The sequence below is a fragment of the Antennarius striatus genome, chromosome 3 (assembly GCF_040054535.1).
Source record: "Antennarius striatus isolate MH-2024 chromosome 3, ASM4005453v1, whole genome shotgun sequence".
In the NCBI taxonomy this organism is placed as follows: Eukaryota; Metazoa; Chordata; class Actinopteri; order Lophiiformes; family Antennariidae; genus Antennarius; species Antennarius striatus.
In genome coordinates this window covers 9,563,739-9,581,211 of record NC_090778.1, presented here as the reverse complement: position 1 = coordinate 9,581,211, position 17,473 = coordinate 9,563,739, and the positions used below count along the sequence as shown (strand labels likewise).

Below are 17,473 nucleotides of genomic sequence, written 5' to 3'. Positions count from 1 at the left end.
GAGATATGATCTCGTAAGTCAAACTACTTGCAACTTGAAAGGAATTTTCCTTATTTAAAATAACTCAAAAAAACTTTGGTTCCAGCCTTGTTAAAAAAAAAAAAAAGCAAAATCCTCTAAACTATGAAAAGAAACTTATTTTTATCAACCATTAGACGTCCATACTCTTCCTGTCCATAAAATATTATATATAAGTTACGTAAACAATGATAAAGTATGAAAAGAAATGCAAAAATCACAAGCACATACGGAGCTATGTCTTTACTCTGCAAACAACACATGAGAAAGAAGGTGATGCAGTCTCAGCTGATGTTGTATCCATCCACCAACTAGCGATGGTGTCCCAAAGCACGACTTATAAGTCGGACTGAGTGATGGCTGATATCTCAAAAAACTTGCATGTTGAGTTGCTTTTGTCAAGGTACTACTCTAGTTATTAAGCACATTACACAAGAACACACCAATTAACAAATAACAGAAAAAATGATAGATATAAACTATAGTCATTTGATAATAATTTTGTTACATTTCGTTTTTCTGTTTGAGGACCAATATGAAGACTGAAACACTTGCTGAAGTATTGAATTTCAGAATGGTTGACAAAACATTAACTTTTCACTGTGCAAATGAGACAATGTTTTTGCTAGAGTTGGTTTGCTTGTTGTCTTTATGTTAACATAATTACTCAAAAATGGACTTGGATGAAATATTGGGATTAAGGAATGGTTCATTAGATTTTCATTATAGCCTAATCTTTTTTAAATCCTCTTCCATTGTATCTTCATAGATAATGCTTTCAGTATTTGGGGAAAAAAAATCAGATTTACTGCACATCAAGGTCTGATCAAAGTAACGTTTAATGCTTGATTTGAAATGATCACAGAAAAATCATTGCTGTGAAAAAAAAGAAAAAGGTTACAGACTCATAACTGCATCCAAAGCACAACTAGTGCTTTGGCTGCTTTCGATGCACCTGCTTGGTGCACAGTATTGAAAGTCAATACTTCTGTAGAGAAGTGTGAGAGGAAGTAATAATCCCACACTTCCCTCCAGGCACCTGTGAGTTTAAACCAACAATCCAGTAGTTATAAAACTATGGGATCTCTCTATATTACTGAACAATATGCCAAACTGCTAAATACAATTCTGCCATCCAAAGAATAGACATGTTCACTTCTATTTTATTTTAATAGGTCCTTAAATCCACTTTCCATTCTCAAAGCACTTTAAAAAGCCACAACAAGCACAGACAAATGCCAAAGCCAATTTCAGCTCTTAGCCTAACTTAACATTAAAGTAAAAGAGAACAGGATCTGAATGTTTAAATTGACTAGAATCTGGAAAGGGATTGTAATTTATACTGGTCGTTTGGACCGTACCCCATAATGAAAGTCTTTGAGGAATCACACGGTGGTAAAAGTGCACAGACAGCACATATTTGGAGGCTGGAACCTCACTCCATCTTCTGAGTGAGTGAAGGATTGCTGCTGGGTCATGAAGGCCGAGGCCCCAAAGTAAACACAGGTGTTGAGGAGGCAAGTGACTGGGGTTACCCCATCCAGTAGCTAAAGCAACACACAGAGTCACGGAGAGTGAATAATACTTCGGCAAAACATATGGACCACTGCAAGTTTGAGCTTCCCGTCAATTAACAAATTTCTTATCAAGCCTCATTTAGGAGGGATAACACGAACTTCACTTTTAAATGACTGTTATTAGTACTAATGACTAGGTATTAAGCTAACTGATTTAGCCATATGTTTCAAGCTTCTTGTTTTTGGATTGTGGTCAAGGCAGGTGGGCCCAGGAATTTAAAAAAAAAATAGAGGTGGGTGAGATGGGGTGTGTATAATCATCACATGGTTTGTTGGAAAAAGAATGTGTGTCTAAGAACATCTGTTCTGATCTGTGATTAGATTTTTATGACAGTTTAGAAAAAAAAGGACAAATTCTTTTTAATAACAGTTAATATATCTACATCTTGGATACTTGCTAACTACAGAAATGCATGAATGAGCTGCTTTTTTCTTTTTTCATGCAGTGCTTGAGTTGTAAACAAATCCTAGAGGAGGAGGTGAGTGTAGGGAGGTATACCAACCATGTGCCCTCAAAACTAGAAGAGCAAAGAAGGTCAAGTTTACGGATATCTGTATTAAACTTAAATTTAAGTCAAAAGCATTGCCATAAATGAATAACCCCTTAAGAATAAAGTGTATTATATGCAAAGTTACTGTGAGGGAAAGTAACGACTGTCATGAACTCAACATTGTTTCCTGCTGGTCTCATAATGACTGAATTCAAGTTCAATGTGTCATTTGTTTTTTAAAAATTCCTGTTCACTGTGTCGTAGCAAAATTTATGTAATGCTTTGTCCACATCAGTTGGGGGTGAACAGCTGTTACTGCAAAGCAACTACCCTCCAAGTGTGTTTACACATGTATAAACATAGCATGATAGTGACATGTACGCAGCCACAACCCTGCTGGGGCCACTTTCCCCTATCTAACCTCATGAAACAAATTCTTGTGTTTTCATATTTCTAATCACATTCTTTTACAAAAAATTAAGACAAAAGACTGTTTATTTTTCAGTTTCTTAATTAAACAAGCCACCAGCTGTAGAATTAAAACATATTTTCCCACATTTGGATTGCCCGTAAGTGTGAGGGTGTTTGTCTGCATCTCTGTGTGGCTCTGCGGCGCACTGGCGTCATACCCAGAGCGTCCCCTGCCTCACACCCAAGCCAGCTAGGATAGGCTCCAGCTCCCCGTGACCTGTCACAGCGGATGAAGCGGTTAAGAAAATGGATGGATGGATTGATGAATGGATACTTACTGTAGTAATCATTCAGGTTAGGAGAGGATCAAACCATCCGAAAAAGAGTTTGCTATACTGAAGCTGTCACTGTCATCTGTATCAGGCTGTTTGCTATAGCTAATGATCTCACCATATAATTAATGGAATATTAATGGAGTAATAGATGGTTTTGTTCCTCAAATCTTAATTTCATCACAGGTGTCAGATGTGATTTTTTGAAACACATTGTCTGACTTGGTCTGTTTCTGTGTGTCACTGTTAGTGGGTTATTCAGAAGGATACTGATCAAATGTTTGAAGAGGGCAGGCATGACCAATGCTTGACAAGTAGTTCATGATGACATCCCCATAAGAACTATGATCATGAAATTTACTAGTATTTTATAAACTATCAAGCTAATCATACCAATGTGATTTTGAAAGCAAAGTGGAAGTTTCCTTGGTCGAGGAGTCCTTCTCTGCAGGTCAAACTTCCATGGGTCTGTTGATTTTAAATGCATTGACATAATGGTGAGCTGCCTCACTTTGTCTTTTACTCTCAAGACAAATGAGCAGATTTAAGATTTCATGAATCTCTAGTCTTTGACAGCAAGGCAGATTGGAACTTTCAATCATACAGTGATTTCTTTAAGAAACAAGACATAATGTACCAGAATATTTTTCCTCAGAGTGCTTGGGAAAATGAATATATGGAAAATATTATTTTGGGCTGATGGATGTCAAGGGAAATTCTGCACAGCATGATAATTTACTTTATTTTGGGGTTTTTCTAAAATCCTCTGTCACCTGTGATTACAATGAGCTGAAGGTATCAGTTACACATATGCTACGCATGATATTCTACCTGAGCTTTCTCTGTGTATTGTGGCCATTTTGGCTTTTGGGAGTTCAGAGGTTGCACATTGTGCTCTGCCTTCCTGAGCAGTGCATGTATGCCAGTGGATGAAAAGAATAATCAGGTCAGTAAGAATAATGAAAGAATGTGCTCTCAAACAGTGTGGTTTGTAGGTAATCGCTTATGAAATCATTTCAATGTTTTCCCACTCATTTCAACTGTTGATTAATGATGAATATCTTAGCAACAAAACACTTGCATTTGTGTTCTTTATTCCTGGTCATAGTCTGTCATTTGGAAGTACTAATAACGGTACAGCTTGGCATCCTGATGGGACACCTCATATTTGCGATAAAAGCTTGTTCTCCCCTTTGTCAGGGGCCCTGAGATATAGTGCACTGGATGTCTAAGAAGGCAAAGTTAGAGAGTTGGAGTTAGAGAGTATAACTTTATTTATCCCTTAAGGAGGTTACATCAGGAAATTAATTTCTCTGTCGCACACAGCACAGAGAGTACACAAAACACAGAAAAAGCACACAGAAAGCACCAGCAGCTTTCTTAATAGATATATTAATAAATAAACCATCAAGAATATACAAATAGATAATCATACATAGCCATAGAAATAAAAAAATAAACAGGCCTAGTTAAGCATGGTTCTAGTGAAATGTCTATAGTGTTTGCATTGTTTTTGTTTGTGTCATCCCTCAGCTCTCGCTTGGACTTTCTTCTTCTTCATCTCCCCCAGAGAGGAGTTGAGCAGTTTAACGGCTCGGGGGATGAACAAGTTCTCTAGTCTGTTTGTCCTGTATGTTGGGAGGCGCAGCCTCTGGCTGGTCAGGCTTCTCAGGCTTCTCTGGTTGTTGGTAAAGGTGTGCAGAGGGTGGCTGACATTGTCCATGATGTCCAGCAGTTTCTCCAAGGTTCTCTTCTCTGCCACCTTTGCCAGAGGGTCCAGTTTCATCCCAACCACTGAGCTGGCCCACCTGATCAGCTTCTCCATCCTGGAGAGATCCACCTTAATCACACTCCCTCCCCAACACACCACAGTGTAAGACAAGACGCTGGTGACCACAGACTGATAGAACATCCACAGGATGTTACTGCAGATGTTGAATGCCCTCAGCCTCCTCAGAAAGTACATCCTGCCATGTACTTTCTTGTACAGCTGCCTCGTGTTACTGGTCCAGTCCAGCTTGTTGTCTAGCCACAGTTTATAGGTCTGCACAATCTCCACCTCCTCCTTTCCTATCAGGATAGGTCTAGGTTGGGGTCTGTCCCTCCTGAAGTCAATGACCAGCTCTTTAGTTGTTGAGGTGTTGAGCTTCAGGCTGTTGCTGTGACACCAGTCAACAAAGTCCTTCACCAAGCATGTATACTACTCCTTCTCATTGTCTCTGATACATTCCACGATAGCTGTGTCATAGAAGTGTAGTAGAAGTCTGCCGTGTACAGGGAGAAGAGGATTGGGGGCAAGACGGTCCCCTGTGGAGCACCGATGCAGCTGACCACAGTATCAGACGTGGCGTCCTTTAGCCTGACGAACTGTGGTCTGTCGATGAGGTAGTCTTGGATCCAAGCAACCAGGCTGCGGTCCACTCGCATTTGTAGGAGTTTGTCCTGTAGTATACAAGGCTGGATGGTGTTAAAGGCACTTGAAAAATCCAGAAAAAGGATCCTCACAGTGCCACTTTCCTTGTCCAGATGCGAGTGGGCTCGGTGTAGCATGTGGAGGATGGCATCCTCCACGCCAACCTTTTTCTCTGTAGGCAAACTGTAAAGAGTCTTCAGCATGTTTCACCTGTGGCTTCTACTCCATATGATCAATCATCAAAGACAGGCAAGAGTCTGTTACAGAGGTAAAAATGCAAGTCACTGCTACTGAAGGTCAGACCATAATTAGCTTAAGAAAAGGAAATTACTTCAGGAGTAGTTGGATCTAAAGATGGCATGGTGGCTAAAATCAATGCTAAATCCAATTAATTCATTAGGGGACATATTGTTTGTGCCTAACTGTGCTCCTGATATGTAGAAGAATTGAAGAGAAACTGGATGGAGATTGAGGAAACACATATTACTTAAGTAATTCATTGCTTCGCATTTGCAAATATTATATAAATTACTGAAAAATATTAATCATCTTATCAGACTCTAGATGTGAAAATTCTTAAATTCATTGCATCTGGGCTTTGAGAAGCATTTTTCTTCAATTGTTGGACTATTTGCGTACTTCAAAAAACAGGCAAACCTGAAGTATAATAATAAATAGAATTCCAACAATCAATGAAGTTGATACGATTGAATATTAAATGTATTGTCTTTGTACTGTTATTTCTGGAAGTAAATATGAGAAATATTTTTCTCATTGTCCACGGTGCACCGGCCACGAGCCCGGAGTGTACCCTGCCTTACGCCCCTAGTCCACTGGGATAGGCTCGGGCAAACCCACGACAACTGAAGAAGCTGGTGCTGAAGATGAATGAATTTTCTCATGCACACACACACACACACACACGCACGCACGCACACACACACGCACGCACGCACGCACGCACGCACGCACGCACGCACACACACACACACACACACACACCACACACACACACACACACACACACACACACACACCAGAACAAACAAACCAATGAAAGATCATTCAAACCAAAGTAATGACACTATAACTATAACATGTAGGGTGAGATATTCTCAAAATGATCAAGTGTTACATCATAAATCTAAATCATAAGCTAAATCTTGTATGTCAAGCTGTATTGTATATTTGTATATACTACCAATGAAGGGTTTGGTTAAGGACAGTGAAATCTTAAAAAATGAAGCAGAACTTCTATTAACACCTTATATAAATGTGGGCAGGAAAACATACATATTACTGCAGTCAGAATGTTATCACATCCATCAAACCATATTCAAACCAAGTTTGGCTGAAAGTTCCAAAAAAGCTAGTCAGTTAGACTGTGAATGTTTATACAGAATATTTTGGCATATTATATGAACCCAGGGAGCGAGGGAAGTTGTTTCATTAATCAAATCATTAACATGAAAAATGGGCTGACTTATAAAATGTTGAAACATCCAAATCTAATGACAGCTTGTTATTTATCGTGTTGCACTAGCTGGTCCTGGACTGGTGTGTATTTTGGTGTGTGTGCAGCGTGATGGTGGGATGTGGTGGCAAGCTTAAGCCTGGCAGGATACGTGTCTCCCTACAGAGTTTGCAGGGGAGAGCTCAAAACTTACACACCCATCCAAAATCACAACGTGCAAAGAAGGCAATTGGCTTGACAGGACATGTAATAGAAACTGCACAACCTCGTCGCCCAAGGGCGCTTACCAGAGTAGCACTCATGGAGAGTGTCGGTGGTTTGGCTGGCTAAAAATGAACCTGGGATCAGCTTTGTGAGGCTTCTCATGTCATTCACCTCCACACACTTGTGTTTGCTAAGCATCTGGAGATTGGATCCGCAGTGAAAAAAATCACTGTGCGTGTTCATTGCATCGGTTTAACTTGGCACAGAAAGAGATAGCTCACTTTTAATACAGAGTGGAGAAAGAGAGAGAGAGGAGAAAATTCTTCAGGAAAGAGTGTAAAAAACGCTGCAGCACAATGGACAATGGCCATGGCTGTGGTTTGGACTGTGGGGAGATCGCAGGGAGCCTGATAGAAACCTCACAGGTCTGTCATGAGCACGCAAGGTCAGGACAAATGCTGACATGGACTTCTGGCCCAGAGCAGCAAAGAAACATAGGACTTACATCTGCTCTGCTTTCCTGCCCAGCTCTTATCAATTGCCTTTTTTTTTTCTCCTAATATTATTTGAGTGTATTATTTCTGAGTAAAAAACAGTGGATTTCTACTGTGGGTATTCTTTTCTTTTACGTGTTGTATGATGAGAAATGCAAGTGGCTTTGAATAGACATTTATGTCTTTAAGTTCTGATGTGACAATACCTCCACCAGCAAACTGAAATTTGGTATTTGATGTGGTCATATCAAATTAGATAAGATCAGTCAAGTCAGATGCAATTATCAAATCAATCCAGGTTCAGACCTCTTTGTTCTCAGCAATTTTTGCTCTAATGAATTCACTTCAAGACAAAACTGAAGCGGATTAGAATTAACTGGAGTATCGATTTAAAATCAGACCCAGGAAGTCAACCAGCATTCAAATCCCAGTCATGTTCTGTGGCAACGGTTTTCTGGCTACCCATTGAGCTTGACTTTAGCCAGATTGCCAACAAAAAACTTATCATTAATTTAAGTATCCTCTTTCACTGATTTCCACTTGTATCTCAGTCAGAGCACCGGGTCTTTTGTTTGGTCTTTTCATAATGTGTTAGTAAAGACCCCCCTTTCACAACCAAACTGTCAAGGGGAGCAGGTTGTCCTCAGAAATGAGACAGGGTAACAACAGAGCAACATCTGATTAGCATTCAAGGCACTATCTCCACTCCCTTGGTATTTTATTACCACAGGTGCAGGGGTATTCATTGATCAGATGCATGCTACAGGCAAGGTTAGCCCTTAATTGAAAACAGCTATATTTATACACCTGCAGGCACTAAAGGTTTCCAAGAGAGCACGGGGAGGTTGAAAAGAAGAAAAAGGAAGGAGAAAAAACACAAAGCAGTGACAGAATAGTGAAAAAAGACATGCCTGGGAGACATAGGTTAAGGCCTACAGAGAAGGCATTCCCAAAACAGCATGGCTACCCAGTGCATAAGAGGATAAGTATGCAGGTGCAAAGATCTTTAGAGAGTAGAGAGAGAGAGTAGGACTTTATTCATCTTTAGGGAAGTTGAAACAAAGGTTGTCAGTTTTTTTTTTCTTTGCTAGCATAAAAGCTTCTTCTTCTTCCCCTTTCAGCTTTTCCCTTCAGGGGTTGCCACAGCGAATCAGTTGCCTCCATCTAACCCTGTCTTTTGCATCCTCTTCTCTCACACCAACTACCTTCATGTCCTCTTTCACTACATCTACAAACCTCCTCTTTGGTCGCCCTCTTGGCCTCCTGCCTGGCAGTTCAAAACTCAGCATCCTTCTACCAATATATTCACTATCTCTCCTCTGGACATGTCCAAACCATCTCAGTCTGGCCTCTCTGACTTTATCTCCAAAACCTCTAACATGTGCTGTCCCTCTGATGTACTCATTCCTGATCCTATCCATCCTGGTTACTCCCAAAGAGAACCTCAGCATCTTCATCTCTGCTACCTCCAGCTCTGTCTCCTGTCTTTTCCTCAGTGACACTGTCTCTAGACCAAACAACATCTCTGGTCTCACCACAGTTTTGTACACTGTTCCTTTCATTTTAGCTGAAACTCTTCTATCACACATCACACCTTTACTAGCATAAGAGCAACAACATTTATTTTGTTTACTGGACCGCCACCAGATTTAATTATTCACAACTGGGTTAGGATTGTGTTTGTTCATTTTGCAGGTGGTACATTGCATCCTGGGGCTTGTGTTTTCCCAATGTGTCCATAACAAGAAGTTCAAGAGGGCAGTTTAGTAGACGTCGAATCAGAAAACCGCAGGGGAAAGAGAAATCTGCATTCACATGGAGAGGGGTACGCAGCTCAAGCTTGTCACTTTTGATGGAAAAAATCTGCAAAATGTAAAAATTCCAAATGTGGGAAAGCAATAAAAGCTGTTAATTAGTTCAAAATTCGAAAGTAAAAAAAGTATGTCTGCTTACTCGCCTACAGGTTATTGGCATTGAAGCCATAATCTAAATAGCAGGTGAAATGTAGTAAAGTTTTTTTACTCAGACTTCACTCTCAAGCCACATAAAAGTGTGAGAATATCTTAATCACAATGTACGAGATGGTTTAAGGACAAAATACAATACTATAAATGTATACATGACTTTATTATGAGCCATCATGTGCCTAGAACTGGATCTCATTCAATATTAAGTGTTTCTTTTTGAAATAATATAAACTTGCTGGTTAATTACCTTGGACAGCATTCAAAAACCACTTACTGTGGTCTGGCCAGCTCAGAACAACAGACTGTACAACTGCTATGAATGATATCTCTCCCAGAAACATCCAATTACCAACAGAGCATTTCATCTGTCTATTAAAGATGAAAAACAACGTACTTTCTAAATGATACTGGCAAAATTACATAGCTGTCTTGTCCAGTTGGTTCTATTTTGTAATTTGTTTTGTATTCCAAACAAATAGCTCACTTCACTTCAATTTCTTTTCAGTTTTTTGGAATTTTAAACAAAAAGCCTTTAAATGACCAAGGTTGATGGTCAAAAGAGAGCTAATAATCACCGGAAGGCATCATACATGTAGAAATCAATTATTTTATGATTATAATTACTATTTAAAACTACAGTGTAGTATTTTCATTAATTACATGTAAATAACATCACACAATGCTGATTAAGATTATCACCAACAAAATTGGTGTACTGACACACTCGTACCATGAGTCTCTGGAGTTATACGGGTATAAACTTTGCTTGAGTGGTTATTCTCGATGATACTCTGATGTGCTTTTATGTTGTTTTGACTCCTGGTCGCAACTGGAGTTCAATGGAAATCCAAAATGAGTAACTGCTGTCGTCCACGTAAAAAAGCAACATACAAAATTGTAAAACCACCTTTCAAACTTAGATGGGGTGAGTATTTGATAATCAAGAGATAGATTTTCCATGGAGTACTGACTTCAAAATCACCCCAGAGTCTCTGTTGCTCAATAATCCCTGCAAACACATTGTGTATCACAGCCTTTCATACAGTCTCTAAGCAAATGCACATCTTGCAAATGCAAAGACTATCTGCACACCTAAATTTCTGGTTCATCATTTCCCAAGGTCCTGTTGGGACAAGATGAAAGCTTTGTGGACTAATATCGCTGTAACTGCAGGTGTGCAGGCTCCCATTTCACCAGTGTCACTGATGTTCACAAACCTACAGAGGAAGGGGGGAGACACCAGGACATTTGTACGTTTGGATACGCATCTGAAGATTTAATTAAATCCAACAACTCACAGGTAAATGTTTGGATACCAAACATTGTGAGTGTGTGTGTGTGTGTGTGTGTGTGTGTGTGTGTGTGTGTGTGTGTGTGTGTGTGTGTGTGTGTGTGTGTGTGTGTGTGTGTGTGTGTGTGTGTGTGTGTGTGTGTGTTGGTGTGTGTGTGTGTGTGTGTGTGTGTGTGTGTGTGTGTGTGTGTAGCCGTACTTGGAGTCTGTTCTGGCTTGTCATCAAAGGAGCTACCACAACCACAAGGCTTAATCTAGAATGAGAACAGTATCTGTGTGATGACTTTCCTCACAAAGGGAAGTTTATAGAGGACTCAAGTTTGTAGTTTTGTCGTACAACTTGTTTATGTTAACTACTTTTGTTTGAATTTATGGGCAGCCCCTTCTCAAATAACAGTTTCGCTCCTCTGTAGGACAAGGACTTGATAAATGACTCTCATTTAGCCTGTCTTTTCTAAAATGCAATCATAAAGGATTATGAGCCGCTCAAACCACACCACCACACCGGATACAACAATAAAAGATTCCAGTTTTATGATCCGTCACGCTTCGATTAGCAGAACAGAACTTCTGCCAAAAATGCATTTAAAATTTCCTCTAGATAGAGCTGCTCCCGCTCACTGCAGGAAGTCAGAAACCTGATCTGGAAAACACACTCAGAGCTGGTTCAGTGTGTTGGTTAGGGTCATATGAATGGTGATGGTCAGATATAGACTGTCGTGGGACCTGAGCAGCAAAAAAGTCAATGATTAGTTGATCAGTCAATCAACGGAAATGAAACAGAAACTATTTTGATATATAGTTAATCTTGTCAGTATTTTTTCAAGCAAAAGTGACAGATACTCTGGCTTTAATTAAATGTTCATGTTTTTATGTAGTGCAGGCTTTGGTCTGTTGGGTGCACTAACAGAAAAATATAGTTCATCACTGAGCTTCTATAAACTTTACAAGGTGTTGTCATTATTTTGAACCTCACATAAAGATTAAAATGAATCATAACTTGTTTTTTCAGTAATGAATGCCATGAGTGTTTTGCCAGCATGAAATATACAGATGGTAGGTGTAAGACTTCCCAGCTAAGGTGTCTGTCCGCATTCAGTTCAACCTCTGACTGAACTCGGCTCCAGAGTTTTGCACACTGGTGTAATAATTTTGCCCCAGTAAACCTTAGACCAACTTGGATTTACATCCAATTGCATCTTTTCTTTCACTTTCTATGTAGCCTAAAGTTTCAGATCTCATTCACCTTCACTGTAATAAAAATACTACACGCCAAAAGAAAGAATTTTTTGAAAAAAAGGCCATACATAACTCTTAAACCTGGTTCTACTCTGATATCAAAGAATTGCAGCAGTATTCAGCAAAACACTGCATTAGTCAATCGAACACATTCCAATACAGTATCCTGTTTGATGCATCACAAGAAACAGAAGGCGATTCACCGCAGTCACCCAGATTCTAAAAGCCACTGACCATATTGACACTTCAAACAGCTCAATTTGATTGCCAGTGTCCTCAAACTCTTCCATTGGGATAGAGGGTGCTATGAATTTATCTCCCGTTGTAGTCATGCAGAGGTGAGCATGGCAGACTGGAGAAAATTGAACTCACATTAGCTGAGATCTGTTGTAAGAAGTGTTGCTCTTTGCAGTCTCTGCAGCCTGCGCAGCTGCTTTCTTCTCAAATTCTTCCCTGCTCAGGACTGTGCCCTTGTGGCCGTGCTCCACCAGCTTACGGGCCAACTCCCTGTTCTGCAAAAGAAAAGAGAGGAAGAGGAGTCAGTCAAGGAGAGAGGACAGGGCCTGCAGGCAGAGCTGAGGATTGTCAGATGTTGTCAGTCTTTTGGCTTGGTAATTTGATTTATTTTTTCACTGCTCCCTTAGTGTAAGTAGTGGTTTTACTATTATCAAATGCCAGAAAGTAGCGTAAAAAATCAGTTGGCCTGAGCTCACTCTGATGCTTAATAGTCCAGAAGGGTGAGACATTTGATATACTATGATGCACAATAACAAGCACCAGCATGTCTTGATACTGTAGTATTCAGTACAGAAATATTAGGCATTTTTGCCTGTCAAAACAATTACTTTTGTGTTGATTAACTTCCTCTCTGTTTTGAATGAAGTGTATATTCAGTTTTTTCCAACATCTTGTATTGTGATCCAAGTGAAAATTACACTTAACTACTGACAACTGACATTTGAACGATCATCAGGCAGTTGTTTAAGGATTTTATTCAATCCTCTGGCATTTGAGACACTTGCTCCCCCCAAATATGGAAGAGACAGCCGACGCTGCAATACCGCAAGTTTCAGATATAGTTTCATATTGTGGGTTTACTGTGATCTGATGCCTACACTCAGGCCGATTCATTTTCTTAGAATGTATGTTTGTCTGTGCAGGAAAACATGTGTTAGGGCTTCCACAATGAATGTTAGCGACAATATTCCAATCACCATTCACAGCCTCGTCTTCAGTAAAGCCAAGCCATAAAGTCATCATCTAAAAACAAAATCGTTCTGTCAGATTCTGTGGTATGTCAGATCAAAGCTTAGGCCACATGTCTTCCTACCCAAAATCCCAGCAGTTGAGCCTGTGTCCTGCACCCCAGAGGAAAAGTTATATTTTCCTCCAACTTTGATGTGGGTCACCAGAAGCATTTACCATTCCTAAAATTGGCCTGAAAATCGTTGTCTTCATTTTCAAGGCTCATTGAATAAGTCTACTTGAATGAGCTGCTTCTTACTGTCAAGGCATCGAGTCTCGGACTAATAACCTCCTGGCAAAGAGTCATACTAACTTTGTAATAAAATCCCTCAGTGTTTAGCAGGTTAAGTCATAGTTTGTGACAAGTCTCAAATAACATCACCCTGGAGAAATAGGTTTATAATTAGCTGATTGTCAGAACATGAGCCTTATCGGCATGACTGCGCAGGTTAGATGACCTGTGTTGTGTCACAGCTCAGAGCTGAGTGAGTTGGATCCTGATTGACTGCAGCTGATTATCAGCTCAGATATGAGATGTTCTCTTCCTCGTGTGGACACAGGTGTTCAAACAAAGTTGCCAACGCAGCTGCTGCGTCTATCATTGGCAAGTGTGCCACCTACAGGGCCAAAGCAGAACTGAATCTCTCTAATGGGCTATAGCATATTCCTCCAAGTCTGTATTTGGATTTGTGTTCCAATTGATACATAGATCATCATTTTTGTGTTCTGAAGGACACAATGCTGTTGAATGTTTTTGGACATAAGTTTGAAAACCCTGGATAGGATGGAGAACGTATTGTCAAAAGTTAGATGTATGCAATACATGCATATGCGCATGTATTGTACTGTGAGTGAAAAAAAAATTTCCCCTCTGGGGATCAATAAAGTTAATTTAATATTTATAGCTTAAATTCACTTTATTCATCCCCAGAGGACAACTTCTGGGGATCAATAAAGTGAATTTAATCTATAAAGATTAAATTTGTGTCATGCCACATACACAAGTTTACAATTATATTCTTAGACAACTCTCTGTGCAAAAGGACTCACGACGTTTTCACACCAAGAACTTTATGTGTAAGATCATATCAATATTTTTTTTCGTGGAGCAAATTTAAAAAGATTGGAATTTTGATACGTAGAGCGTACTGAAAACCCATATACCTAAACCTATGTGTGACTGCCACCTAGCGTACAACTACAGATATGACACCAACAAAACCTCTTGGAAAAGCAGGATTTAACTCTAAAGTCTTCTGTGAAGAGAGAATCACCGAGACAGTTTACTTCAAAAACATACCATACTCAATTCGATATTCGATATTAAGAACGCACTAATTCATTTATAGTGAGGCATATACCGAATTACTTGCTTTATTTCTTTGCCGAGGGTCTAATAGTGGTCGCCATGCGTACGTTGTAAAACGTCACGGGACGTAAACAGTGGAACCAGGGTTACAAAGGAAGCAAAGCTCACAGAACAAACATAAAGTCCTCCGTTAAGACCAGAGTCACTCACCTTCAAATAAAACACCTCCATTGGTGTGACTTTGGAGTCCAGATAATCTTCGTACGTTTTAAACTGTGCCTCAGAATGGTGGAAACTAGCAGCCGTGCTGTACTCCATCTTCACGCGGCTCGAGTTGTAGGACGCTGCTATGGCAACCGCCCACCTGCTTGGCTGCACGACACAGGAAGCGGAAGTCACGCGCTCAAGTACAATTTGAAGTCTTATTTAAATCAAAAGCATAATTAGATCGGTAATGAAATATTTGGGAATCATATTATACGACTGTGAAGATGAGAAGAGGGAAACTGGTTGACTGTCAGCACAATAGAAATCAGTGTTTTTTTTCCCAATATTCATGCATTTTAATAGGAAACAATAAAATGAAATACATAAATATAAATACAGGGTTTTTTTATTGACTGGTTTGTGGATAAACTAGGTTATGCAAAGTCTAGTTTGTTCGGAATTCATTGTGCGCTTTAAGCTATGTTACACAGGGCTATACAAAACTAGACGTTTCTGTGAAATGGCTTTTAGGTAAGATTTGGCAGAAGATAAATGTCACAAGACTTTGTTCTATTATAATTACCTTCTCACCTAGATTTTATGATATGAATAAGGTCAAGGATGGTCAAGGAGAGTACAGTAGGGATTCAAAACAGAGTACAAGTGTTGATTAGAGAATCCAATTGCACTAGCACTAAACCAATACGAGATGATTACAATTGTCTCATCTACAAAAAAGTACTAAGAAGAGTACTAAACCAGGGACTAAAATGTACTAAACCAGGTAAAGGTGTGAAGATGAAGTGTGTTAGTAGTTCTGAAATGACAGCAACACCCCTAAAAGAGATCACAGTAAAATCTGTCAGAGGGTAAATAGCTGTGAGCTTCTTTTTTTTCTTCTTCTTCATTGCGAAGTTTCACCATGATTCCTTTAGCTAAAGAAAACACTTGGTTGACATGAAGTGTTGACTTGACTTGTGCTTTTAAACAGTTATTGTTAAACGCTGTGAATGCGTGATGTGACAAGGCTATTTGTCTTTATGAGTGACCAAGTAGTATGTTGATTAAATCTTGCTGCTCCTAAAAGACAAAGTAAATACTGCATCACTTTTTATTAGCATTTAGTGGACATGGACACCTCCTATCATGGATGCCACTTACACGCTTTTGAGTCATTATTCAATGTTCTTCAGTTTAAAAATAAACTTACTGACTGCAGCCATATTCTCAGTGTTGAATGAATACCTGAATCACCAGCAATGTGCAGGCGATTCTATACTATAAAAAGCTGACTGGGCAAGACACAGGCATTATAAAGTGTATTTAACATACCGCTGTTTCTGTTTAAATAAACTTTTTGCCATAATTTGACAGGGCTGAACAGACTACAGTTGTTTGCAAGCTTCCATAAAAGAAGAAGAAATAAACCAATTTGCCTTGGCTACCTTCAAAAGAAAAACAGGTAGAGTCTTTTCCATAGCTTTTTTCCATCTAAAATACCGTACTGTGCTTTCTATGGATGATGCTATGCAATGTGACACCTCTATTGACTGTAAAATACAGAATAGAATGTTCAGTAGAGTTTCTCTGCTTAATTTATAGAAGTAATGTGATTCTTGGCTTTCATTTTTATCTTTTATGATGATTTTATTTAAATTTTCTCGTTCCGCATGATCTTTATTAGCCCTGCAATGACGTCCATGGAAAGAAATGTTATGATTTAAACTGCTGATATGACTGAACTCTTGTACAAATCACATAAGGTATAAGAAATATAAGCATACATAGACAGACCAGTTAGACCAAAGGAAGTGGAGACAGATGGCAGACCTGGTGTGTGGGCAAGGGAGTGATGACGTCATTTGGTTAACAAAGGAATCTGCTCCTTGCAGATCATCTTTAAATGAAGACTGCCACGCAAGACTCATCTAATTTCTGAAGATGAAAAGTGTTATCTTAACAAGAAATAAAGAGCCCTTTCATTATTTAGCACCAGTATGAATATTTAGTGCCAAAGCTCTGTTGTTCTTGCTCTGTTGAATACTATTTTCACAGGGATTTATGTTTTCTTCTTATTTTAACCAATTTTACAAGATTTTATAATGAAAAAAAAAATTCTCTACAGGCAAAGTGCTATAACATTCAATTGTGTTTTCAAGAGAGTCAGAAAAAATAACCTCGATCTGTAGGTTACATTTAACTGAATTACTGAAGATATTATTCTCCTCACCCATAGGCATGGGCATTTGTCCCCTGACAGATGTTTGAATGGTTTTGTAGGACACACTGGCTATATTAACATGCACATGCGTAACACTTTATAAGAAGCACAAGAATGTCACCTTAATTTAATTTTTGTTTTGTGGTACTTTCACTCCACTCAGCTACATATTTCATAAGTAAAAGTAAGGACTTCTGTCGAGACAGCTGGACCCCCAAAACACGACCAGTGTTTACCCGTGGGCCCCTTCTACTGCTTTATAAATATGTACATTTACGGAGTTTTTGCAAAGTGGCAAATGTTGCCAACATCAAAAGTAAACTCGAATGCAATACACTATTGTAAGTACAGCTTTGCTGGCCTCACAATGAGTGAGGTTGACACTCGACCTAGCCAGACAGGTACAGGGCTAATTAAAAGACACTAAAAGATTGATAATCCAGGATGATTTGAAACTATGGTAGTGCTGAAAAAAGATACGCATTTTCAGTCACCCAGGTCTGGAAAATAAGTATTTCTAAAAAGGACAGAGAAGAATTTAAATTAAAAGTGAAAAAAGCTATTTTTTGCTGTTCCACAA

General features: G+C 39.2%; 1 protein-coding gene across 1 annotated transcript in view; it reads right to left on the bottom strand.

Moving 5' to 3' along the window:
• The window catches only part of cfap299 (cilia and flagella associated protein 299), a 98,397-nt gene extending 83,590 nt beyond the window's left edge, over positions 1-14,807 (bottom strand). Inside the window, exons 1-2 of the mRNA XM_068310050.1 lie at positions 14,676-14,807; positions 12,284-12,423 (exon numbers count right to left, since the gene is read on the bottom strand). Of these exons, the coding sequence (XP_068166151.1) occupies positions 12,284-12,423; positions 14,676-14,783 (248 nt within the window). The 5' untranslated portion in view covers positions 14,784-14,807. The remainder of the gene's footprint in view (positions 1-12,283; positions 12,424-14,675) is intronic.
• Between the last annotated feature and the right edge of the window lie 2,666 nt (positions 14,808-17,473).